At 41.6% G+C, this 27,530-nt stretch overlaps 1 protein-coding gene and 1 non-coding gene across 2 annotated transcripts in view; both read right to left on the bottom strand.

The window, feature by feature from the left end:
- LOC139407256 (utrophin) overlaps positions 1 to 22,172 on the bottom strand; it is a 334,795-nt gene extending 312,623 nt beyond the window's left edge. The window contains exons 1-2 of the mRNA XM_071150875.1: positions 21,757 to 22,172; positions 19,952 to 20,126 (exon numbers count right to left, since the gene is read on the bottom strand). Coding sequence (XP_071006976.1) covers positions 19,952 to 20,033 — 82 coding nt within the window. The 5' untranslated portion in view covers positions 20,034 to 20,126; positions 21,757 to 22,172. The remainder of the gene's footprint in view (positions 1 to 19,951; positions 20,127 to 21,756) is intronic.
- Positions 22,173 to 24,907: 2,735 nt separating this feature from the next.
- On the bottom strand, positions 24,908 to 24,990 carry trnal-uaa (transfer RNA leucine (anticodon UAA)). The gene has a single exon. It is a non-coding gene; the product is annotated as a tRNA-Leu (tRNA).
- Between the last annotated feature and the right edge of the window lie 2,540 nt (positions 24,991 to 27,530).

Here is a 27,530-nt window from a genome sequence, read left to right as displayed (position 1 = left end):
ACTTTGAAAAACACACCCATATTGGCATACACACAAGCAAATAAACACAACGTCACACACAGGAGGAACAATCACACACAGAAATGATCTAAGTAACACACACGGTGCTGGATGTCAGAGAATTCTTCTGAGGTGGCATGGTAACAGCTGGTCTAGCTGTGCTGCTGGTCCGTCATCACTATCCTGCCACTGCCTCCATCACTCACACTCACACACACACACACACACACACACACACACACACACACACACACACACACACACACACACACACACACACACACACACACACACACACACACACACACACACACACACACGATGAACTTAAGGTCAGTTACTTCCTGCAAGGCTGCATGTCCCCCCAGACAGGTAGTAAGTTAATAATCCCCCTACACATCTTATAGCACAGAATTCCACATTGACACTTCTTTATATTGGATCCCATGTTGTATAACTCCCAATGGAGTCGAAATTGAGAGAAAAGGAGAATATTACGCACATTCCTGTGAGTGACCACCTGGGGGGAAAGGCCATACCAGGTTACTATAGTAACACACCTCTATCCACAAACTAGAACTAAAGGAGAAGCTAAAATGACAGGATAGGTGACAATGCCAAGTGGTCAGGGGGTTTAAGGCCAAACTAAGTCCAAAGCCAAAGGCATATAGGCCAAAACATGGGTTGAACAATGGGTAAAACATTAAAAGACTGGAACATTTCCCTTTGACCTCACCATGAGGTCATTGCCTTACCATAATTCTGTCCTGACAAACAGCTAGCTCCATAAACAACAGATAACAGGAGTCAGGAGTTGATTTAGTCTGTATTAACTGTTAAGAAACATTTATTACCAAATGTCAGAGCTGAAATGGACCATTGTAGAAAATAAGATTTTTCTCTCAGGTTGGTAAAGTATTAGAATACTGAATGAAAGAACATGTCACTAGGTTAATATTTACTTTCTGGGCCTGAGCCTATTTTATGAAATCCCCCTGTCAGGGTAAGGATCAGAAGCTAGATTGGGCAGCAAAGCTTATTTCCTTAACGATCAGGACAAGGGAGCGAGGCTGGAGAAGGGAGGCTACTTCTTGGGTGTGTATACTGTATGTAGGGGTGTGACAACTGGCAGACAAGGGGGGTGGGAGGGGGTGTGGGGGGATGTTTCGGCAGTGAGGGCAAGGAGGGGTAGTGGGGGCGGGGTCCCAGATGCAGGTTCTCACAGCCATCTCCTGCTGGGAGGATACAAGAGGAGAATACACACACACACACAGCAGCGTGAACACAACTAAACAGACACTGTGACACAGGTACAATAGGGTTTCAAGCACTACAGTTGAACACTTTCTCTCCTGGGCAGTAGGCCTACTCCCTGACAGAGGAGTTTAAATGTGTAGCATTCACACAGCCACACCCTAGGGGAATATCTTGGCCTCCGCTTCTGTCCCAAATTTCCACACACACTGAAATCCGAATGGAGCTTTCCCTCCCTTTTCCAGCTGGGTTCTGGCACTTGGAGAGCAGTGCCATCACAACACACACACGTGCACGCACACACGCACGGCACCTAAATACACCACACAACCTAAACAGTAGGCCTACTGTTTAGTTTCCTACACTCTAACACTCACACATACATATGAACTCTCACACACCCTCTTGTTACCCTGATTTTGACAACAACAATGAGTCATCAAAGCAACATTAGCTAGCGAGCCTCTCCCTTTCAAAGCATTAACCCCAATGACAACACACAGACGCATGGTGCACGTCACACGAACAAACACACACACACACACACCATCACACACATGCAAAAGGAGATTGACGTTCTGTTCAGTGGCTCTGGGTCTGTGCCCCCAAATCCTTCTTAAGAAGAATGACAGGGAACATCAGCAGTCCATAAAGGCACAGGGAGGGGTGAGAAACAGAGATGGGAAAGGGAACGGGGTGAAAAACAGAGATGGGAAAGGGAAAGGGGTGAGAAACAGAGATGGGAAAGGGGTGAGAAACAGAGATGGGAAAGGGGTGAGAAACAGAGATGGGAAAGGGGTGAGAAACAGAGATGGGAAAGGGGTGAGAAACAGAGATGGGAAGGGAACGGGGTGAGAAACAGAGATGGGAAGGGAACGGGGTGAGAAACAGAGATGGGAAGGGAACGGGGTGAGAAACAGAGATGGGAAAGGGGTGAGAAACAGAGATGGGAAAGGGGTGAGAAACAGAGATGGGAAAGGGGTGAGAAACAGAGATGGGAAAGGGAAAGGGGTGAGAGAAACATAGAAAGAGAGAGAAAGACGAGAACAGAGAGCTGAGAATTATAAGGCTCTCATCACATTTACGTTTTCGTCATTTAGCAGACACTCTTATCTGAGCAACTTGCAGGAGCAATTAGGGTTAAGTACCTTGCTCAATGGCACAGACAGATTTTTCACCTAGTCGTCTCAGGGATTTGAACCAACCTTTCGGTTGGGAGGTGTTTAGTCCCAGGGTCCTTAGCTTAGTGATGAGCTTGGAGGGTACTGTGGTGTTGAATGTTGAGCTGTAGTCAATGAACAGCATTCTTACATAGGTATTCCTCTTGTCCAGAAGGGACAGGGCAGTGTGCAGAGTGATGGCAATTGCATCGTCTGTGGACCTATTGGTGTGGTACGCGCATTTAAGTGGGTCTAAGGTGACAGGTAAGGTGGAGGTGATATGATCCTTGACTAGTCTCTCAAAGCACTTCATAATGACAGAAGTGAGTGCTAAGGGGCGATAGTCATTTAGTTCAGTTACCTTTGCCTTCTTGGGTACAGGAACAATGGTGGTCATCTTGAAGCATGTGGGAACAGCAGACTGGGATAGGGAGAGATTGAATATGTCCGTAAACACACCAGCCAGCTGGTCTGCGCATGCTCGGAGGACGCGGCTAGGGATGCCGTCTGGGCCGGCAGCCTTACGAGGGTTAACACTTTTAAATGTCTTACTCATGTCGGCCACGGAGGAGAGCCCACAGTCCTTGGTAGCTGGCCAAGGTGGCACTGTATTATCCTCAAACCGGGCAAAGAAGGTGTTTAGTTTGTCTGGAAGCAAGACGTCAAGTGTCCGTGACGTGGATGGTTTTCCTTTTATAGTCCGTGATTGTCTGTAGACCCTGCCACATACGTCTCGTGTCTAAGCCATTGAATTGCGACTCCACTTTGTCTCTATACTGACATTTCGCTTGTTTGATTGCTTTGCGGAGGGAGTAACTACACTGTTTGTATTCGGCCATATTCCCAGTCAACTTTCAGTTTTGCGCAAATGCCGCCATCTATCCACGGTTTCTGGTTAGTAAGGTTTTAATAGTCACAGTGGGTACAACATCTCCCATGCACTTCCTTATGAACTCACTCACTGAATCAGCATATAAATCGATATTATTCTCTGACACTACCCCGTGTGATCAAAACAATCTTGAAGCGTGGATTCTGATTGGTCAGACCAGCATTGAATAGTCCTTGTCATGGGTGCATCCTGTTTGAGTTTCTGCCTATAGGAAGGGAGGAGCAAAATTGAATTGTGGTCAGATTTGCCGAAGGGAGGGTGGGGGAGGGCCTTGTATTCATCTCGGAAGTTAGAGTAGCAGTGATCCAGAGTTTTGCCATCACGAGTGCTACAATCAATATGCTGATAGAATTTTGGTAGCCTTGTTCTCAAATTTGTTTTGTTGAAATCCCCAGCTACAATAAATGCAGCCTCAGGATATGTGGTTTCCAGCTTGCATAAAGTCCAGTGAAGTTCCTTGAGGGCCGTCGTGGTGTCGGCTTAACATTTTGCGTGTAGGGGGCAGTATTTTCGTTTTTTTGGCTAAAAAAACGTACCCATTTGAAACTGCCTATTTCTCAGCCCCAGAAACTAGAACATGCATATAATTGTCTGATTAGGATAGAGAACACTCTAAAGTTTCCAAAACGGTCAAAATATTGTCTGTGAGTATAACAGAACTGATATTGCAGGCGAAAACCTGAGGAAAATCCAATCAGGAAGTGCCTCTTATTTTGAAACCTCTCTATTCCTATGCATACCTATCCTCAATTTAAAGGGATATCAACCATATTCCCTTTTCTATGGCTTCCCTAAGGTCTTTAGACATAGTTTCAGGCTTTTATTTTGAAAAATGAGCGAGAAAGATCACATTGCGTAAGTGGATAGGTGGGGGCTCTCATAGTGAGTTTTGCGCAACAGAGTAAAGCGGCCATTGATTTTCCCTGTCCTATTGAAAAACCTACATTCCCGGTTGATATATTATCGAATATATATTTTAAAAACAACCTGACGATTGATTATAAAAACCGTTTGACATGTTTCTGTGTACATTATGGATATTATTTGGGATTTTCGTCTGTGTTGTCGTGACCGCTCTTTCCTGTGGATTTCTGAACATAACGCGACAAACAAACTGAGGTATTTTGGATATAAAAATAATCTTTATGGAACAAAAGGAACATTTGTGGTGTAACTGGGAGTCTCGTGAGTGAAAACATCCGAAGATCAAAGGTAAACGATTAATTTGATTGCTTTTCTGATTTTCGTGACCAAGCTACCTGATGCTAAGTGTACTTAATGTTTTGTCATGCGATCAATAAACTTACAAACGCTTGGATTGCTTTCGCTGTAAAGCGTAATTTCAAAATCTGAGACGACAGGTGGATTAACAAAAGGCTAAGCTGTGTTTTGCAATATTGCACTTGTGATTTCATGAATATTAATATTTTTAGTAATATTATTTGACTGGGGCGCTATGCTATTCAGAGGTTGCTGATGACAATTATCCCACTTAAGGGATGGGTAGCGTCAAGAAGTTAAGCGTGGATATACACGGCTGTGACAATAACCGACGAGAATTCTCTTGGGAGATAATACGGTCGGCATTTGATTGTGAGGAATTCTAGGTCAGGTGAACAAAAGGACTTGAGTTCCTGTACGTTGTTACAATTACACTATAAGATATTAGTCATGAAACATACACACCACACCAGTCCTTCTTCTTCCCAGAGAGATGGTTATTTCTGTCGGCACGGTGCACAAAGAATATCGATGGCTGTACTGACTCCGACAGCATATGCCGAGAGAGCCATGTTTCCGTGTTACAGTCCCTGATGACCCTCTGGAAAGCAACCCTTGCCCTAATTTTGTCTACCTTGCTATCTAGAGAATGGAGCGAGTAATATAATCGGAAGCGGTGGGTGGTGTGAGCGCCTCCGAAGTCTGACCATAAGGCCTCTCTGTCTACCTCTTCTGCGGTGACACTGTTTTGGGAAGCCTCTGGAATCAGTTCCAATACCCTGGGTGGTTCAGACAAAGGATCCGCTTCGGGAAAGTCGTATTACTGGTCGTAAATTGACGTCGCTCTGATATCCAATAGGATTTTCAGGGCTAACAATGTAAGAATGATGAATTCATTAAAAAACTAAATAATGCAAAGTTTCCTTAGGACTAGAAGCGAGGCGGCCCTCTCTGTTGGCGCCATCTTGTAACCACACAAACAGTGTATGTTATGTCTGCCTGTGTGTGTGTGTGTTTGTGTGTGTGTGTGTGACAGAGAAAAGAGAGAGAGAGAGAGAGAGAGAGAGAGAGAATGTGCATCTCTCCTTTCATGAATGATTCAATAGCATCTAGAAACAAGGGCTCCGATACCTTACAGGAACGATACGCTATAGCTTGAAACGAGTCATTGCAATTCGTTTTGATTGGTGTAACGAATTGACGAGATTCCGTACAATATATTTTTTGCATGAACACATTCATTTTATTTTTTAAATTAATATTTGCTGATAATAGGAGCTCAGAAGCTGTGCACAGGGGCATTGTCATGCTGAAACAGGAAAGGGCCTTCCCCAAACTGTTGCAACAAAGTTGGAAGCACAGAATCGTGTACAATGTCCTTGTATGCTGTAGTGTTAAGATTTCCCTTCACTGCAACTATGGGGCTTAGCCCGAACCATGGAAAAACAGCCCCAGACCATTATTTATTCTCCGCCAAACTTTACAGTTGGCACTATACATTCGGGCAGGTAGCGTTCTCCTAGCATCCGCCAGACCCAGATTATTCCGATGGACTGCCAGATGGTGAAGCATGATTCATCACCAGAGAACACATTTCCACTGATCCAGAGTCCAATGGCAGCGAGCTTTACGCCACTCCAGTCGACGCTTGGCATTGCGCATGGTGATCTTAGACTTGTATGTGGCTGCTCGGCCATGGAAACCCATTTCATAAAGCACCCGACGAACAGTTATTGTGCTGACGTTGCTTCCAGAGGCAGTTTGGAACTCGGGAGTGTTGAAACCGAGGACAGATTTTTTTTTTTTAACACGTTACGCGCTTCAGCACTCGGCAGTCCCGTTCTTTGAGCTTGTGTGGCCTACCACTTCCCGGCTGACCCGTTGTTGCTCCTAGACATTTCCACTTCACAATAATAACACTTACAGTTGACCGGGGAAGCTCTAGCAGGGCAGACATTTAATGAACTGACTTGTTGGAAAGGTGGCATCGAAATGTGGCAACGGTTCCATGTTGAAAGTCACTGAGCTCTTCAGTAAGGCCATTCTACAGGCAATATTTGTCTATGGAGATTTGCATGGTAGTGTGTCCAAATTTGAAGGGGTGTCAACATAGTTTTGTATATATAGTGTGCCTGTTTTACTCTCCCCCAGTGTGTCCAATACCATTGTCCCTGGCTATACAGCTGGCTGGGTTTGTGAAGCGAAGTACACCTTGTATATCTGGTGTTGAACGGTGCACACTATGCTGCTGAGGTTGTGTTGAAAAGTTCTCCCGGTAATGTTTCTGATGACTTGGACCTCGTAACGTGTTCCAGATCAGAAACAGACAGATTTTAAAAATGAACCTTATTACACTATAATCCATGTCTGTCTGTATCTCTGTGTTCATGTCTCTCTCTCTTGGACTTGCAGACAACAGGGTCGGTGCGGCATAAGGAGGTATTGTGGCATGGATATATTAATCATTCAGGGAAAGGAATGATGTGTGATGACACAGACTCAATAAAGCATAAACACACCCTCTGGTTCATCCCTGACACATTCCACTGGCTGCAACAATGACATGATCAACTAGTCTATCAAGCTATTTGTAAAGGTAAAAGTGAGCACGCACTTACACACACACACACACCTCAAATCACAAACAATGTAGAGGAGAAATATACATTTCAGGTAGCGAGAGCGGGAGGTAGAGGCGAGTACCCGGAGCACTCTAGCTGTGTTTGAATACTCATACTAACTACACTAACCGTACTATTTGTGACATACATTGAGTATGCTTATTAGTCATAGTATGGATACACAGTTGAAGTAGGACGTTTACATACACTTATGTTGGAGTCATTAAAACTTGTTTTTCAACCACACCACAAATTTCTTATTAACAAACTATAGTTTGGCAAGTAAGGTTAGGACATCTACTTTGTGCATGACAAAAATACTTTTTACAACAATTGTTTACAGACAGATTATTTCACTGTATCACAATTCCAGTGGGTCAGAAGTTTACATACACTAAATTGACTGTGCCTTTAAACAGCTTGGAAAATTCCAGAAAATGATGTTATGGCTTTAGAAGCTTCTGATAGGCTAATTGACATCATTTGAGACCTCAAAAAAATAATTCTAAACCTCCACAAGTCTGGTTCATCCTTGGGAGCAATTTCCAAACACCTGAAGGTACCACGCTCATCTGTACAAACAATAATACGCAAGTATAAACACCATGGGACCACGCAGCTGTCATACCGCTCAGGAAGGAGACGCGTTCTGCCTCCTAGAGATGAATGTACTTTGGTGAGAAAAGTGCAAATCAATCCCAGAACAATAACAAAGGACCTTGTGAAGATGGTGGAGGAAAGAGGTACAAAAGTATCTATATCCACAGTAAAGCAAGTCCAAATCGACATAACCTGAAAGGCCGCTCAGCAACGAAGAAGCCACTGCTCCAAAACCGCCATAAAAAAGCCAGACTACGGTTTGCAACTGAACATGGGGACAAAGATCGTACTTCTTGGAAAAATGTCCTCTGGTCTGATGAATCAAAAATAGAACTGTTTGGCCATAATGACCATCGTTATGTTTGGAGGAAAAAGGGGGAGGCTTGCAAGCCGAAGAACACCATCCCAACCGTGAAGCACTGGGGTGGCAGCATCATGTTGTGGGGGTGCTTTGCTGCAAGAGGAACTGGTGCACTTCACAAAATAGATGGTATCATGAAGTGAGAAAATTATGTGGATATATTGAAGCAACATCTCAAGACATCAGTCGGGAAGTTAAAGCTTGGTCGCAAATGGGTCTTCCAAATAGACAATGACCCAAAGCATACTTCCAAAGCTGTGGCAAAATGGCTTAAGGACAACAAAGTCAAGGTATTGGAGTGGCCATCACAAAGCCCTGACCTCAATCCCATAGAAAATTTGTGGGCAGAACTGAAAAAGCGTGTGTGAGCAAGGAGACCTACAAACCTGACTAAGTTACACCAGCTCTGTCAGGAGGAATGGGCCAAAATTCACCCAACTTATTGTGGAAGGCTACCCAAAACATTTGACCCAAGTTAAGACAATTTAAAGGCAATGCTACCAAATACGAATTGAGTGTATGTAAACTTCTGACCCACTGGTAATGTGATGAAAGAAATAAAAGCTGAAATAAATCATTCTCTACTATTATTCTGACATTTCCCATTCTTAAAATAAAGTGGTGATCCTAACTGACCTAAGACAGGGAATTTTTACTAGGATTAAATGTCAGGAATTGTTAAAAACTGAGTTTAAATGTATTTGGCTAAGGTGTATGTAAACTTCAGACTTCAATTTTACTTTATGGGTTGGTTGTTTAGGCTTCTTCTAACCCATTGCTTTCTACTACATTTAATAATACGATTAAATGATATCTTTACACTAATATATATATAATTTATAAGTCCATAAACGAATGCAACAACTACAGATCGCCCCTTTCAGTCAATCAAAAGTGTATGAGTTTAAGCATGTGTCCATTAGGCCTTTGGATTAAAATAATTATCCACATAAATTAGATTGATCAATAAAAGCCCCACTTTTATTCCATATGCTGGGATCCCCACTATGCAGCTGTTGCAAGAGCGCATTTTCACTGGCTGTTGTCACGACTCCTTCCGAAGGTGGCTCCTCCCCCTGTTCGGGTAGCGCTCTGCGGTCGTCGTCACCGGCCTACTAGCGGCCACTGATCCCTTTTCCCTTTTCTGTTTGTTTTGTCTGTTTAGTTTCACCTGTTCCTTGTTGAGGTTGATTAGTTGGGCTATTTAAGCCGGTAGGCCCGCCTGCTCTTTGTGTGAGCTTAACTATTTTTCCCACTGTGTTTCTGTGTGGCAGTACGTATTGCGTTGGGCATTTGTTATTGTGCGCCCGGTATTCTTGGCGAGCTCTGTTTTTTCCCTGTGCGTAATAAACGCTATCCTGAACTTTCTGCCTCCTGCGCCTGACTCCGCACCCACTACTCCCAGGTCGTTACAGCTGTCCACTGATTTCAAAAACAATGATTGATATGCAGCTTAAACTTCTTGAATTCAACCATTATTGGGTTCAAATACATATTTTTGAACAGCCATCTACAACAACCACAATCCGTAAGGCACAAATAGCTAAATGAGAGAGCAGCAGTGTGATTCACATCAATGCGCTATGTAGATATTAATAAAAAAGTAAAATTCGTATTGCCGTAGACTACACCACTGCTGTCATCCTTACTTCCAAGCGTTTATTCAAGTTGGATAATCTTTGGATGCCGATAGCAGTCGCACCATAGTAAAACATAGCTTGTGCTGTAGCCTACAAACGCCCATTCCTGCTCTTTTCCTGCATATCATCATAGTGGTCTCTGACTTGTGGTCAGACTTGCTCACGTGGAACAAATTTATACTTGGCCTTTTTTCAATGCTGATTTGAATGTCATTGAGAAACAGAAGTGTCAGATTTTTTTTTGCAAACATCCTTTCTGAATTTAAAAGTAATCCTCAAAGTAATCTACTTTTTCAAAAGTATCTGTAATCTGATTACAATAGTTTTGCAGGCAATGTAACGTATTACAGTTACACGTTTTTTTGTAATCCCTTACATGTAATGGATGTAATCCGCTACTCCCCAACCCTGGTTATATTATATAGTGGAACACAATCATCAAAAAGGTAATAACCTTAGCAGTGTGGCGCTTGAATTGTTGAAGTCTATGGCTGTACAATGACATAGCCTTTTAGCAGACAAGACGCTCCTATTTCCCGAGCCCTTATCACAGTCAAGACACCTATTTTATAGTAAAAAAAACCATTATGTAATAACAGAATCAAATAAAAACAGAATAGTGCAAAGTGATTTGCATCTTGCGTCTGGAACAGTTATTGGTCATTTGAAACAGGGCTCAAGATGGCATGGTGAAAAAAACACTTTTTTCAGGGATACAAAACAAAATCTGTCCTATTTTCAAAATACAGACGTTTGAGTGTATTATGTCTGTTCCTTGGAATTTTCTACACGGATGAACAATTCTAAATTGAACACTGTATGGGGATGAATTATGGCCAGGACATATGTTTGGTGAGTAGGCCCAAGCTTAATGATTCTGGTTTTCTGTTCTACCTGATCATTAATTGCACACACACCTGGTGTCCCAGGTCTAAATCAGAACCCTGATTAGAGGGGAACAATGAAAACATGCGGTGGAACTGGCTTTGAGGTCCAGACTTGAGTTTGAGGGGCCTAGGCTAACACCTCGTTCACACTGATAGTTTATTTCATTTTGATACACCAGAAGTACATTCTGAAGGTGAATGTTGAACTTCTGTTGCACACATATCCAGATGATGTTGCCTGCTATTTTGGCCTAACGCTTCGAACACACCGGCAGCGTCATTGCGCAAAATAGTATGCAGCATCATCTGGATATGAATGCAACAGAAGTTCAACAGTTACCTTCTGCTACAATTTCTGTCAAGCCGTCTACGCATACAGTTTGACTCATATATTCGATAAAGCCAACGTATGCACCAAATCGAACACACCGCAACTGCCTCTGCAACGCAGTGCTGCAAGGCAAACGTAGCGTTTCGTTGGAAATGAATGTAACTCTGGTGTCCTAAAATACAATACCGCTGTTGGTGTGTTCGAAACTTAAGCAAATTATTAAAAAACTGCAGCACAATGTCAGGAACACATATTTCTGCACTGCAGTTAACCAGTTCATTTTGAATTTGTAATAACACGGTTGTTAACACGATCTGTCATTCTCGTTGAAAGCAAGTCTAAGTGGGAGATCTGTTCTATGTTAGCTAGCGATGATTATGATTTTTCAAAGCCGATACAGATTGGAGGACCAAAAAAAGACGATACCGATTAATCAGCCAATTTTTATATATATATTTGTAATAATGACAATTACAACAATACTGAATGAACACTTATTTTAACTTAATATAATACATCAGTAAAATCAATTTAGTCTCAAATAAATAATTAAACATATGCAATTTGGTTTAAATAATGCAAAAACAGTTTTGGAGAAGAAAGTAAAAGTGCAATATGTGCCATGTAAAAAAAGCTAACGTTTAAGTTCCTTGCTCAAAACATGAGAACATATGAAAGCTGGTGGTTCCTTTTAACATGAGTCTTCAATATTCCCAGTTAAGAAGTTTTAGGTTGTAGTTATTATAGGAATTATGGGACTATTTCTCTCTATACCGTTTCTATTTCATATACCTTTGACTATTGGATGTTCTTATAGGCACTATAGTATTGCCAGCCTAATCTTGATAGGCTTGAAGTCATAAACAGTGCAATGCTTGAAGCACAACGTAGAGCTGCTGGCAAACGCAGGAAAGTGCTGTTCGAATTAATGCCTACGAGCCTGCTGCTGCCTACCACCGCTCAGTCAGACTGCTCTATCAAATAATATACTTAATTATAATATAATAACACACAGAAATACGAGCCTTAGGTCATTAATATGGTCAAATCTGGAAACTATCATTTCTAAAACAAAACGTTTATTCTTTCAGTGAAATACGGAACCGTTCCGTATTTTATCTAACGGGTGGCATCCATAAGTCTAAATATTGCTGTTACATTGCACAACCTTCAATGTTATGTCATAATTATGTACATTTCTGGAAAATTAATTAGTCTTTTTTAGGAAGAAATGGTCTTCACACAGTTTGCAACGAGCCAGGCGGCCCAAACTGCTGCATATACACTGACTCTACTTGCACAGAACGCAAGAGAAGTGATACAATTTCCCTAGTTAATATTGCTTGCTAACATGAATTAAATATGCAGGTTTAAAAAATATATATTTGTGTATTGATTTTAAGAAAGGCAATGATGTTTATGGTTAGGTACATTGGTGCAATGATTGTGCTTTTTTCACGAATGCGCTTTTGTTAAATCATCACCTCTTTGGCGAAGTAGGCTGTGATTTGATGATAAATTAACAGGCACCGCATTGATTATATGCAACGCAGGACAAGCGAGTTAAACTAGTAATATCATCAACCATGTGTAGTTAACTAGTGATTATGTTGAAATTGATTGTTTTTATAAGATAAGTTTAATGCTAGCTAGCACCTTACCTTGGCTCCCTGCTGCACTCACGTAACAGGTGGTCAGCCTGCCACGCAGTCTCCTCGTGGAATGCAATGTAATCGGTGTCCAAAAATGCCGATTACAGATTGTTATGAAAACTTGAAATCGGCCCTAATTAAATCGGTCGACCTCTAATTTATAGACGTTTATTTAGGTCGGTACACGCAATTGACTGAGTGAGACATGAAGGGGAAAGGAAATTTAGGGTACAGAACTGTGAGATGCTTAGCTCGGTTTATTTTTTGTTGTGTCCCGCAAATGCACATGTACAAATGGAACACTAGAGTCAAAGCACATTAATGTTGTCTTCAAGACAACCTTTCAACCAAATAGTTTTATAGTATTTGAACAAAATGTGATCTCTGAATAAATATGGATTTGACGTCCGTTCAGTACCCATCCCTATTAACCATCTTTTCCAGCACACTGGTCTCAAATGACACACAGGGAACGTGTTCAGGTATTCACAGGACATGTAAGTGACTGAGACGTACGGGCGATGAGGGGGGTGTAAAACTAAAGTCTACTCTGATAAACAACAGCTCTATTCCCTTGGGTCATTTGACCTTTGACCTTTCCCAGCAGACAGGCTGTGTCGTCAGCAGGAGGAGGAGGGGCAGAGCAGGAGGTAGTTAGGTAGAGAATAGTGCTCCATCCTGATAATTACACATCTAATCATTGAATAAAAAAAACATGGCCCTCTTCTGTGCATTCTCCATTGAGTGCTGATGGCTGGTGCTACTAGGCTCGGTCTCTCCCCCCTCCCTCCCTCTCTCTCTCCTGGTCCGGTGGGTTTACATAACACTTGAGGCTGGAAGACATGAGACCGGTCTGGCCCCCTTCGTTGAATGGGGGGGAGAGAAGAGGTGAGAGTAAGAGAGAGAGGAGAAAGAGAGAGAGCAAGAGTGGCGTCTGAACATGTGCATGGGGTGTGTGTGTCTGTTATCGCTCTCGTCCTGAGCCCATCAGTGGCATTCTGATGGCGTTCCCAGTGGAGTGGTTGGTTGTTTAGCCAGAGTGGATTGGCATGGCCGCCTTTCTGACACAAAGTTATCCTCCATCCTCTGGAGACATGCAAACACACACAGACAAAAAATGTCCCTCACTGGGAAAATTACACATTACTAATTAGGAGCAAAAGACACCGAGAGAGAGAGAGACGAAGAGTGTCTGAGTGTGACGGTGTGTGTGTGTGTATTATTATCGCTCTCAAAATGCAAGCAGGGAAGCCCTCTATGTAATGATGTGTACCTACTTATGTCCTTTAAGACTACCATAATGTTGGTCTGTGTGAGGGCCAGGGGCACCCAGCAGCTGAGAGTGCAGGCTATAATTATAGCATGTCTGCATGGCTTCTCATGACAAATGGCTTTCACTCAACCAATACCAAATCCCCAAGCCCAACCCTGACAGCTATTTTGGTTGTTCCAACCTGTTTTTTCTAACTATGCTGTTGTCCACTGACACAAATATTAACTGAACACAAGTTCCTGCCAATTGGCCTTCTTTGTGGGGGGGTGACAGAACCAAGAGAGAACCCCAGTGTTTGATGGGAAATCCTACATTGTACACACACACACCATTACCTTTACCAGTCTTTAATAAGAGGGATTAAGTGAAAGAGTGCACTGGACAGTCCACCCCCCCCCTCCTACATCCTTCAGTAAAAACATCTATCCACCTGTCCCCCTCTCTTCCATGCGCTGCCCCAAAACAACCTCTCCTCTCCCTTTCTCCCAGATCGTTACTCAGACAAGGTTTTATACCTTAAAGATGCACTATGCAGAAATTGCTCCCCTATTTCCTGGATGCGAACATTTTTATAGTTTGCCTCATTTCACTTTGTGACAAAACAACCAAGTATAGTGTAATCATTGTACCATCTAAACCGCTGTGAAATATATTTAAAATAGACCAGAAATATTGTATTTTCAGCTGTTTCAAGTTGGTGTACAAAACTGAAAGTAAAAGACACAAAAATAAAACTTTACGGGAAGAATAGAAATAGCTAACATAGAACAGATCTCCCACTTAGACTTGCTTTCAACGAGAATGACAGATCTATAACACATAGTTCTATGGGGATTTGGTCAGGTCGCCCAAAAAGTTACATACTGTAGTTTTAAGAATTACACTCTCAGGCCATCTTATTCTTACAAAATCTCTATAAAATCTGACAAACGTCCTAGCCATATTTAGACAAACATCAGTGATTAAACACAAGGACACACCCACAATAAAGGCCTATGTGTGTGATCCAGGCCTGTTTGACTGCAGTGAGATCAATGTTAGAATCCATAGTTTAAAACGACTGCCCAGCTGAAGTCTTCAGCATGCAGTGATGTGAAGTGTTTCTGTTGATAAGAGAAATAGTGTGTGTGTGTGTGTGTGTGTGTGTGTGTGTGGCCCTGGACACTGCTGCTCTATCTCTTAACACCATCTAAGTGAAGTGTGAGTCTATTCCCTGTTAATGATTATTTATCCTAACCAACACACTGCTGTTGGAGGGAAAAATCACCTCACCCTTTTTTTTACCTGCTGGGCCTTACTGCTACATACACACACACACACATATATATATATATATATATATCAGAAAGTATTCAGACCCCTTGACTTTTTCCACATTTTGTTACGTTACAGACTTATTCTAAAATGGATTAAACAGTTTTTTCCCCTCATCAATATACAGACAATACCCCATAATACCCCATAATGGCAAAGCAAAAACAAGTTTTTAGAAATGTTTGCAAATGTATTTTTAAAAAACAACTGAAATACACATTTACATAAGCATTCAGACCCTTTACTCTGTACTTTGTTGAAGCACCTTTGGCAGCGATTACAGCCTCCAGTCTTCTTGAGTATGATGCTACAAGCTTGGGGAGTTTCTCCCATTCTTCTCTGCAGAGCCTCACAAGCTCTGTCAGGTTGGATTGGGAGCATTGCTACACAGCTATTTGCAGGTCTCTCCAGAGATGTTTGATCGGGTTCAAGTCCGGGCTCTGGCTGGGCCACTCAAGGACATTCAGAGACTTGTCCCAAAGCCACTCCTGCATTGTCTTGGCTGTGTGCTATGGGTCATTGTCTTGTTGAAGGTGAACCTTCACCCCAGTCTGAAGTCCTTGATGTTCCTGTGACAATCAGTGAATTTGTTATTGATTTATACATCTTTAAATGGCATTTGATAGATTTTATGTATTTCTATCAAATCAAAACTGGAATTTATATTCAAAACAAAAGGTTGTAAAAGTATGCTCGACATTTATATAATAAACCATATCTATTTTTATGTTTCTGTGACAAACAATGAATTAGTTATTGATTTTTACCATTTTTAATGGATTTTGGTTCTTCACCGTAGGGATGGTGTCAGGTTTCCTCCAGATGTGACACTTGGATTCTGGCCAGAATTCAAACTTGGTTTCATCAGACCAGAGAATCTTGTTTCTCATAGTCTGAGAGTCCTTTAGGTGCCTTTTGGCAAACTCCAAGCGGGCTGTCTTGTACCTTTTACTGAGGAATGTCTTCTGTCTGGCCACTCTACCATAAAGGCCTGATTTGTGTTGTGCTGCAGAGATGGTTGCCCTTCTGGAAGGTTCTCCCATCTCCAAAGAGAAACTCTGGAGCTCCTTCAGAGTGACCATCGGGTTCTTGGTCACCTCCCTGACCAAGGCACTTCTCCACCGATTGCTCAGTTTGTCCGGGCAGCCAGCTCTAGGAAGAGTCTTGGCGGTTCCAAACTTCTTACATTTAAGAATGATGGAGGCCACTGTGTTCTTGGGGACCTTCAACACTGCAGAAGTGTTTTGGTATCCTTCCCTAGATCTGCTACTCGACACAATCCTGTTTCGGAGCTCTACGGCCAATTCCTTCAACCTCATGGTGTGGTTTTTGATCTGACATGCACTGTCAAATGTGGGACCTTATATAGATAGATGTGTGCCTTTCCAAATTATGTCCAATCAATTAAATTTACCACAGCTGGACTCCAATCAAGTTGTAGAAACATCTCAAATATGATCAATGGAAACAGGATGCACCTGAGCTCAATTTTGAGTTACAAAGGGTAACAAAGGGTCTGAATACTTTCGTAAATAAGGTATTTGTGTATCTGTGTAACTACACAGTAATTATATCTATTAGAAAAAAAATCTAAAATCCTGTTTTCGCTTTGTCATTATGGGGTATTGTGTGTAGATTGATGAGATATACAGTACCAGTCAAAAGTCTGGACACACCTACTCATTCAAGCGTTTTTCTTTATTGTAGAATAGCGAAGACATCAAAATAATGAAGTTACACATATGGAATCCTGTAGTAACCAAAAAAGTGTTAAACAAATCAAAATATATTTTAGATTCTTCTTCAAAATAGCCACCCTTTGCCTTGATGACAGATTTGCACACTCTTGGCATTCTCTCAACCAGCTTCACCTGGAATGCTTTTCCAACAGTCTTGAAGGAGTTCCCTAATATGCTGAGCACTTGTTGGCTGCTTTTCCTTCACTCTGCGGTCCACTTCATCCCAAACCATCTCAATTGGGTTGAGGTCGGGTGATTGTGGAGGCCAGGTCATCTGATGCAGCACTCAAAAAGTCCTTACACAGCCTGGAGGTGTGTTGGGTTATTGTCCTGTTGAAAAATAAATTACAGTCCCACTAAGCACAAACCAGATGGGATGGCGTAACGCTGCAGAATCCTGTGGTAACAATGCTGGTTAAGTGTGTAACCAGAAAAGCACCCCCACACCATCACACCTCCTCCTTCATGCTTCACGGTGGGAACCACACATGCGGAGATCATCCATTCACCTACTCTGCGTCTCACATAGACACGGCAGTTGGAAACAAAACTCTCAAATTTGGGCTCATCAGACCAAAGGACAGATTTCCACTGGTCTAATGTCCATTGCTTGTGTTTCTTGGCCCGTCTCTTCTTATTATTGGTGTCCTTTAGTAGTGGTTTCTTTACAGCAATTTGTCCACGAGGCCTGATTCACACAGTCTCCTCTGAACAGTTGATGTTGAGATGTGTCTGTTACTTGAACCCCGTGAAGCATTTATTTGGGCTGTAATCTGAGGTGCAGTTAACTCTAATGAACTTATCCTCTGCAGCATAGCTAACTCTGGGTCTTCCTTTCCTGTGGCGGTCCTCATGAGAGCCAGTTTCTTCACAGCGCTTGATGGTTTTTGCGACTGCACTTGAAGAAACGTTCAAAGTTCTTGAAGTTTTCCACATTGACTGACATTCATGTCTTAAAGTAATGATGGACTGTGGTTTTTATTTGTTTATTTGAGCTGTTCTTGCCACAATATGGACGTAGTCTTTTAATAAATAGGGCCTTCTGTATACCAACCCTACCTTGTCACAACACAACTGATTGGCTCAAATGCATTAAGAAGGAAATAAATTCCACAAATTAACTTTTAACAAGGCACACTGTTACGGTTTTCTTTAGGTGAAGGAGAGTCGGACCAAAATGCAGCGTGGTATTCTTGATATATATTTAATAAAGAAGAAACCACGAACAATACAAAACAACAAACGTAACGTGAAAACCTATACAGCCTATCTGGTGACAACAAACACAGAGACAGGAACAATCACCCACCAAACACTCAAAGAATATGGCTGCCTAAATATGGTTCCCAATCAGGGACAATGATAAACACCTGCCTCTGATTGAGAACCACTCCAGACAGCCATAGACTATACTAGATAACCCCACTAAGCCACAATCCCAATACGTACGAAAAACCCCAAGACAAAACACACCACATACAAAACCCATGTCACATCCTGGCCTGACCAAATTAATAAAGAAAACACAAAATACTAAGACCAGGGCGTGACACACACATGTTAATTGAAATGCATTCCAGGTGACCACCTCATGAAGCTGGTTGAGAGAATGCCAAGAGTGTGCAAAGCTGTCATCAAGGCAAAGGGTGGTTACTTTGAAGAATCTCAATATATTTTGATTTGTTTAACACTTTTTGGGTTACTACATGATTCCATGTGTGTTATTTCATAGTTTTGATGTCTTCACTATTATTCTACAATGTAGAAAATAGTTTAAACAAATAAGAAAAACCCTGGAATCTGTAGGTGTGTCCAAACGTTTGACTGGTACTGTATATAAGAATTGACATTGAAGTTTTAATGGAAAACCATTCAGCAAAATTGTCCATTTGTCACATCCCTAGTATCGGCTATATTTCTCAGAGAGCGCCTCAGCTATGTGCTAAATTCACCATCTGAGCGGTAAAAGAAAACACTACTTTTAGGGTTGCTAGGCAACCTAAATCCTTATAAGAAAAGCATTGTGGTCTGGAGACAAGCGTTGTAAATTACAAAGTCCAACGGAATGGTTGAATTCCTGGCCTGGAATCTGCTGGCGTTCCAAAAAGCTGGGCTTAGTGCCCGCTCTGAGGGCTGGAACTTAAAACCACTGGGAGACAGGACCAGGGAAAAGGATAACCACTGTAGCTGCCCTATGGGCTAACACAGTCATATCCTCCCAACTGTGGCAAAGTGACTGCATACACTCACTGACACTGAGACACATGGACTGTCAACCTCCCCAGTGATGACAGTTTCAAAGTGCTTTCAACAGTCAACACGACACAGCACAGCATTGCATAGAACAATGACCATGGGCCTAATCACTGTTACAATCAAGACACTCTAACACTATGGGAGAACTGCCACGTAAAAGGCTCTCAATGCCACACACAGACACACACAGACAGACACAAGACTGAGGGCAGACTAACTCATATTATGAGAATGATGAGTTCAAAAGGAGAGGGAATGAAAGGTGTGGCTTGTAACCCATCCCTGCATTCCTCCTTTTCCCTTTGCATCTCTCCTTCCTCCCCATCTCCCTTCCTCCCTCACTCGAGTCCTTACCTCAAACCATATCTTGCCCTCTCTTTTTCCCCATAGGCTCTTTCTGTCACTCCCAACAATGGGAACTAAAGTTATCCACCTTAAACAGGATTTCTGGCCTTGTTAGCATTTCCTTTGGACCGATGCCTTTGTGCAAGCAAATACACACACATACATACATACATACATACATACATACACACTATTGACTGTTAACACACACACTGCACATAGCCATGCGGTCATCTCTTATCTGACCTCATGCGGAATGCATGACACACACACACATATATATACACACACATACACAGACACTATTAAACAAGTAACGCCAGTTGACTCAGCCACTGCCAACAAGGACAATGCGCCAAAAGATAAATGCTTTTTACTAATTAAGAGGTCAATGATTGGACGTACCAGATCTCCATTTGATGATGTCATTGAACTCATCATTGGCTGCTCCCTCGATAGCGTCGCCAGGTGACGCCATGGTAGCCATTTTGTCCACCAGGTCCTCGTCTGTTTACCTCCGTTAGAATGTTAATCTGTTAACTTTTTTAAAGGAGTCCCACTTCTTCAAATCCAACGTCACCTAAATATGAAAAACAAATGTACTGAAAGTTTTTAACTACATATTATTTCCTTGGATGCTATTGAGGCCTAGCTTGGTTGGTTGATTGAATCTGGTCTTGTCTAACAACATCACATGAAAAAACATTGATCTGTTCTACTCATCCATATGTGTCGGAGAACTATGACCACAACAGAACTCTCCCGTTTTATAAGACAGCTAGAAAAATGGTGTGATGGTTAAATGCAGCTGCCCTGCAGAAGCAAGAAGATGAGACTTCTCATTCAAATGGAAGACTTTCTCACCATACCCCACTGACACACACAGGTGTAGGGCCATGCCAAAGAGGCTGAGGGGACGGGTTGTTCCGTGACTCAGGATAAACTGACAGCTGTGTGTGTGTTGTGAGAGTGCACAACGCGAGGTTGTTGACCTGGCCTACAAGCAGAGCGTGATCTCACCTCTCTCTATACTAAACGCAGGACAACTCCATCCATTATTATACAAAGAGCTCTAGAAATGCACTCCACACTGTTTTCACAAATCATTTACTTGAAATAATTTGACCTCTGTGTGGTGAGTTGTGCTGTGATTTGTCATGTACACATTTAATGGGACTGTTATGTGATCTTACTGAGCAAATCAGAGAAGGGTGACGTTTGACAGAGTATTAATTGGAGGTTATATAGAAATTGAGGTCAAAGTTAACAAAATCTGTCACTACAGTACATCCAGAATAGATGAAAGGTAATGTCATTGGCATACATCAACACTTTACATTGTATACCTTATGAAGAGTTGAAGTAGTTCAGTTAATAAAATGTTTCTTAACTCACTTGCCTAGTTAAATAAAGGTTAAATATATATATATATAAACCCTTCATAAGAAAGACCACAAAGTTCATTTGAATAACACTAATATGTCTCTACCATGAGAGGAATGAAGACTCAATGGGGACACGTTTTATCTGTAACTAGCCTAAGTATTAATGCTTGGGGAGTGATGTAAGTATCCAAATATAGTATCTGTAAAGATGAAAAACAGAAAAACCAATTGGCCAGTGTCTTCTCAATTTCAGTTCCTCCTCCAAAAATTAAAGTTGCTTTGACAACCGAAGGCAAAAAACATCAGCAACGGACCCAGTCGACTTGTTTAGCCAAATTAATGGGCCTTTAACCGTTTCAGTAAATTGCATTAAATAGCAAGCAAATCTAGAATGTAGTAAAGTATACAGTTGTAGCTATACCCAGTTATAAATAATTTATTAACACGAATAGTTTGCTTTGAATGGCACCAATGTCTGCAATTTTCCAGGCCAATACTCATCTGTCATTTTAATCCGATCAGATTAGCACGAACATTAAAAATGTGGCTAGCAGACTCTTTTGAACTATGGGATATGGCACTGTTACAATTGCAAAAACAGGCAAATATGATTCAACAAGTGGTTCAACAAATAATAAAGAAACAATGCATTGCTAGTTGGATCACAAGGTCCTTGCACAATCTCAGACAATAGATGATTTATTGATTTGGCAAGTAGGCTACATTGTGTTTTCTTGAGTGTATTGGTGTAAATAATGATAGCCTTTTCGGCTACTATGTAGCCATATTTTCATCTCGAGTGTTTGCAAAACAATTCACACTCACCTTCGCTCCTGTCAATCAGGGGGCGCGATCGTGGAAAATCCGCGTATTTTGGCACAAAAATATAATTAAAAGTTCGCTGTATTTGTGAAAAATTACAAGCTAACAAAAATACCCTATCTTAAATGTTAAAATATATCAACACGAGGACCTTTAAGCCATTTTAAGAGGCGGGGGCACTCCAAACTATGCTAAAAAAGCACAGTCCAGCACATCCACACACTTCACAATAGCAATTTTCCAAAGCATCTAAGAAACTGCTGTTTGTGGGTCCGTTGTCTTCCTGATGGTATTCGGGTGTGTTCAGTTTTTTTGTTGATGAAAAAATGTTAGCTCATTTTACGGGAGAAACCCGCTCAGCTAACGAGGGAGTCCGTCCCAAACTTTGTTCCTGTTGCTACCTTTCCCTGCCTGCCCGCAAACTTCTGACGCGCAGATGGAAACATGGCGCGGTCGGCGTCACGTGACAGCGCGCACACGCGCTTGACTTGGTTCCCGGTTTTGACTGGAATGGACAGGCCAACAGTTTTTGTCAGAGTTGAATTTTCGTAGCAGGTTAAGAAAATTTCCGGAGCGGGTTAGGATAATAACGTGTCAGGTTAGGTGAATTAGGTTAGGTTAGGACAGTGGTTAGCTGAAATGCAAAAAAAATAAAAGCTGTACTCTTTCCAGCGGTGGTTCCCCCGACGATGGAAATTAAAACTTTTGAATCGCGTGTGGCAACCAACTCAATCAAAAATATTAAGATGTAACCGTACCCAAAATACAATTTATGTGTTTTTCTGTTGTGTCACTTTATCTCAAATATATGGATATTGTGGTTATTGGTTAATTATTATTGATTTAGTTTGATTAGGCCACTCATTTCACATGGACTAGGGCTAATAGAACTTGGTCTGCTTATTGTTGTTTGCCTTCCTTTTATAATAGTATAAACCCATGCTTTGTGCTTGTCTGCAGTCAAGGCGATACATTCCATGCCACTGAAGATGCTTGATATCTCAGAGCAAGCAAAAGCCTCAATGTCATTCAACTGTTGACATTGACAATGCAACATACCCTACCTATACAGTCGGCCTATATCCTATATGTTATAACTATGAGATATGCAATCTGAAATTAATGATGATGTGCATGTATGAAACATGGTTGCAATGTCAACAGTTTGAAGATCATCAAGGTAGGTGGACAAATATTTGATAGCAGTGTAGTTTACAGGTGTGGATAGCTCTTCTGGGATAAACTAGAAACAATGACAGTGGTGCAAGTTTCACATTCATCCCTTTGAATTAGGTTTTCCTTTATCTTGAGTTAATCAGACACACACACATAGATAATTAATAATGAGTAAGCCTATCTAGGATTGGCCTAAATATATAATTGATATTAAAGGCCAACATCTCAAAGGCAACCATTGCTGGTCAAGATTGAGTAGGCCTAATGGAAATCTAAACAACATCCTCTGCCTGGGCCCCGGTGGCTTTAGTGATGTTGCCTTGTCCCCTCTCCCTCCCTCGTTTCAGTTGTCACTGCCTCTTTGTGTGCGCTTCCTCGCGCAGACCATAGAAGAGGATTGATTGCACAAATGAGCGCTCAGCAGGGCCCTCGCACAGGTGTCAGGTAACCGCACAGGTAAAATGAGCCGACCTGGGAGGAAGACTGCAAAATGAAGATGGAATGTAAGACCTAACCTGACCTATAAACCAGTTGGAGAGAGAGAGAGAGCAGTTGATTTGAATGGAAAATAACAATAGGCCTCATGATGGGCCACATAAAGGCAGATAACAGGTCACCGTTACATGCTAAGTCAACATTTAATATTACACTTTGAATACACCGGCAGCAGTATCTGTCTCAGATATTGCAATAAGTTTCATCACTCTTACACGTGCAAATCCGTTGTCATGTAACTCTACCTGTTATATTACTGTGTAGATATGAAACAGTAAAGCTTCCGTCCCTCTCCTCGCCCCAACCTGGGCTTGAACCAAGGACCCTCTGCACACATCACCAACTGACACCCACGAAGCATCGTTACCCATCGCTCGCGCACCACTGCTAACTAGCTAGCTATTTCACATCGGTTACAGTTACATAGATATATGTAAACCTAGGATAAAGTGTTGCTTTTTGAGATATATAATACTGCTCTAATTATTATTCTGTGATGGAGATGATCCAGGCTGTATCACAACCGGCCGTGATTGGGAGTCCCATAGGGCGGCGCACAATTGTCCCAGCATCGAACGGGTTTGGCTGGTGTAGGCCGTCATTGTAAATAAGAGTTTAGTCTTAACTGACTTGCCTAGTTAAATAAAGTTTTTTTTTTAATGTGGTGCCCCTGGCCTGAAAATTATGAAATTGAAAGGGCATGTAGTGCAGGCCTACACATAAAGGAGTTCTAGCGCCCCCTTGTGTCCAGCAGGACACATTTGCTCACATTGTATATAGATTTATTTTTCTACTGTATTATTGACTGTATGTTTGTTTATCTCCATGTGTAACTCTGTCTTGTTATATGTGTCGAACTGCTTTGCTTTATCTTGGCCAGGTCGCAGTTGTAAATGAGAACTTGTTCTCAACTTACCTGCCTGGTTAAATAAAGGTGATATAAACAAATATAAAAAAATGGTGTAATTTATTAATTGATTAAATACTAGGGCCTAGGCTTACTGAAAAAATATTCAACAATCAGCACATTGTATACTTGTTTTGTAAAGCAAACATAACCCACCGTTTTTATTACAACAACATAAGGTTATTACGTCGAGAATCAAGGCAATATATTTTATTGGCCAGTAGGGGGTAGCCTTGGCTACACTTTATCATTTGACATAAACAAGACATTTATAGTCAGTTAATATATTCAACTGCTTCTTATGCGACATGAAGGTGTTACAATAACAGCAGCCCAACTATCAGATATAATGTTTTAATGTAACACACTGAAAGTGTTGTCGGATTACGTTATTAGAATGTAACACAATGAAAGTGTAGCCAGATTACGCTCTAACGTTTTAAAGACTTGACTGCAGCATGTGACAAGCTAAACACACTACCTACCGTACAAGCCGTTTACAGTACCACAACCCCTTCAATTGAAAAACAACGCCGCATATTTTCGATGGAAGTGCTTTCCTTGAGCAAAACTTTCTACCAGGAGTGGGGTTCGAACCCACGCGGACATATGTCCATTGGATCTTAAGTCCAACGCCTTAACCACTCGGCCATCCTGGTATACACACCTTAATGCAACGGCGTATTGATAAATAAAGCTGCTGGAATGTGATCCATTGACATTAATACTTAATATTTTTGTATAGCTTGCCGAGCAATCCATTTCAACACAACGGCAGCTGCATGAAACAAGACGATGAGCTACCAAGGAACCCTCGATAACTGATATGCTATCGTTATCTAGTTACGCTCGTATCTGGCTACTATTCAACTTAAGCAAACGCAGGATTCACATTTCAAGATAAGTCTAAACATAATTATTTGTGCAGCTTAATTTGACTCTTAGCTCATAGCTAGCTGGCCATATTATTGTACTTGTAGCTAGCAAGCTAACGAAGAGAGGAAGAGGCGAAGCGAGATGTTTCACTCTCACCAAAATCTGTACACAATAAGGCCAGATATATGGGAAAAATGTGAAGATCTATAGGTGCGTTCGTAAATTCACTCTGGCTATCAACTTCGGTTTCAGGAGCACTCGCTTGAGCGCAGACTAACTATGACTGATTAATTTACGAACTGCTCAACACCCGTTGAATATGGCCAGTGTCAATAAACGTCGGCAAAAAAAAACGTTATTACCAGCAGCACATTTACAGTCACTAGATAACAGGAAAATAGCCTAACCAGCTCCGCTGGGTCGAGTAAAATGGTCAGAGTGAGGTGTTCTCTCATTTGTGTCGGGAAGTAGCTAGCCAACGTTAGCTTGGGTGCTTGACTGCCGTTGAGGCAGAACGCTTGGATCAACCCTACTCCTCGGCCAGAGCGTCCAGTGTGGCTCTGAATTTACGAACGGACAATCTGACAATACTCTGAATTTACGAACGCCCAGAATTTGCTCTCTGGCACTCCAGATTTAATTTACAAACACACCCTAAACCACAGATAGAACAATGAGAGATATTTCACCGGATGTATACATGTGAAGCATCCGCTTGGCTTTACCACTCACTACCAAATATGGTAGTGAAAGGCAGCCCAGTGGGAGAAGATGGAAGAAGATGGATTTTGCCCGAAATTCAGCAGATTTTCTCATGGATGAAACTTTTGATATCAATACAGTTTTCTGTTACTAAAACTATAATATGTTATGAACAGAGTGGACAAAATGTTGTATACTTTACTATTTGCCCATAAAAAAAAAATCGCGTTGTTTAGAAGGCGTGCAAAGGCAAATTGAGTCATTGCACACGCGCACTTCACATAGTAGGCGTTCTCCAACGGAAATATATAGATGCATGCTAGAACGGGCCAATAGGATCTCGCTACCTCGTGCTTGGCTCTGCCCACCTCCTTGCTTGTTGTGCCCACTATGACTAATTTGTTCCCATTGGAAAGGACAGGCTGTGGTCTATCTTGGATTAGTATGAAACATATCTGCCTAAACCAAAATTGTGTATAACTAACCCAAGCTTGTAGCCTGCCTTCCGCTTTGGGATGACTCCCATTTTTAGGGAGGAGACATGAGCATCTCATTATATACGTATCTCTGGCTATCGCTAGCGATCTTGTGCATACCGCGCTTAAAACTAGATTAGATATATGTATTCATATTGTTTTTGCAAACGTTCTAAACAAGCAGGCCATACAAGTGAAATAATGTTCAGCAACTTAACTACTACTATAGTCCTCACCCGGGCATTTACGAAAGTGTCAAAAGTACCAAATGTGTCTGACACATGGTTATCTGAAACACAAAAGTTCTAGCTTGCAAAATATGTCTCACAGGCAATGCAGCTCCGAGGTAGACTACAAGTGAAGACTATCATCTAGGATGCACCAGCGCGTCCTTATCGAATTCTTAGGCGCATATTGAAGATGTTAAAAGTATGGAAGGCCAAGAGATTCAAATTGTCCTATGGGCATTTTTACACGTGTTCATTACACCTGTTCAGTGTGCATTTACAGGTGATTAGAATGTTTGAATATTGTACTTCCAGACTCATGAAATTCTGCCATTGCACACTTTCTGAGCGCCTGTGTAGTAACGGGTACATTTCATACGTCTGAAATTACCACATTGTAGCCTGTCCCACCTCAATTTCAGTGAGTTTGACTTTGTTTGACTTCTGGCCTGTTGCGACGAATCGCTTACTCAGGGATGGAGGAGATGTTTCTAAATATAGATCAAATTGTTAAAAAATAGTCAAGGCATTGGTGAGAATTGGAGGAAGAAATTAAAACACATTTTTCCAAATAGCATTACAACTACAAAGCTGACGCTGGCTAGCTAGCTTATTTTCATTGAAATAGCATGGCTAGTTAGCTAACTAGCAATAGTCTTCTGTCTAGCCTGTAACAAATGGTTGTTACGTTGTGGGACAGAGCAATAGTTCTTTGTACTTGTCATTTGGCTGAGACTAACATTAGTTTAGAAAATAATTGTTTACTTTGTGTATATTTGTTGTGTAATTGGTTGGCTTTGCTAAGTATCAAGCTGAGATGTATTTGCTCAAGTTAGCTAACTTAGCTATTAGCTAATGTTTTAGGAGAACATGCTAGCTAGAATCTAGACAATAGAGAATGGGGAATAAGATCTGGCT

This window comes from Oncorhynchus clarkii, chromosome 4 (genome assembly GCF_045791955.1).
Source record: "Oncorhynchus clarkii lewisi isolate Uvic-CL-2024 chromosome 4, UVic_Ocla_1.0, whole genome shotgun sequence".
Taxonomy (NCBI): Eukaryota; Metazoa; Chordata; class Actinopteri; order Salmoniformes; family Salmonidae; genus Oncorhynchus; species Oncorhynchus clarkii.
The sequence above is the reverse complement of the archived record's forward strand: the minus strand, read 5'-3'. Positions and strand labels throughout refer to the sequence as shown.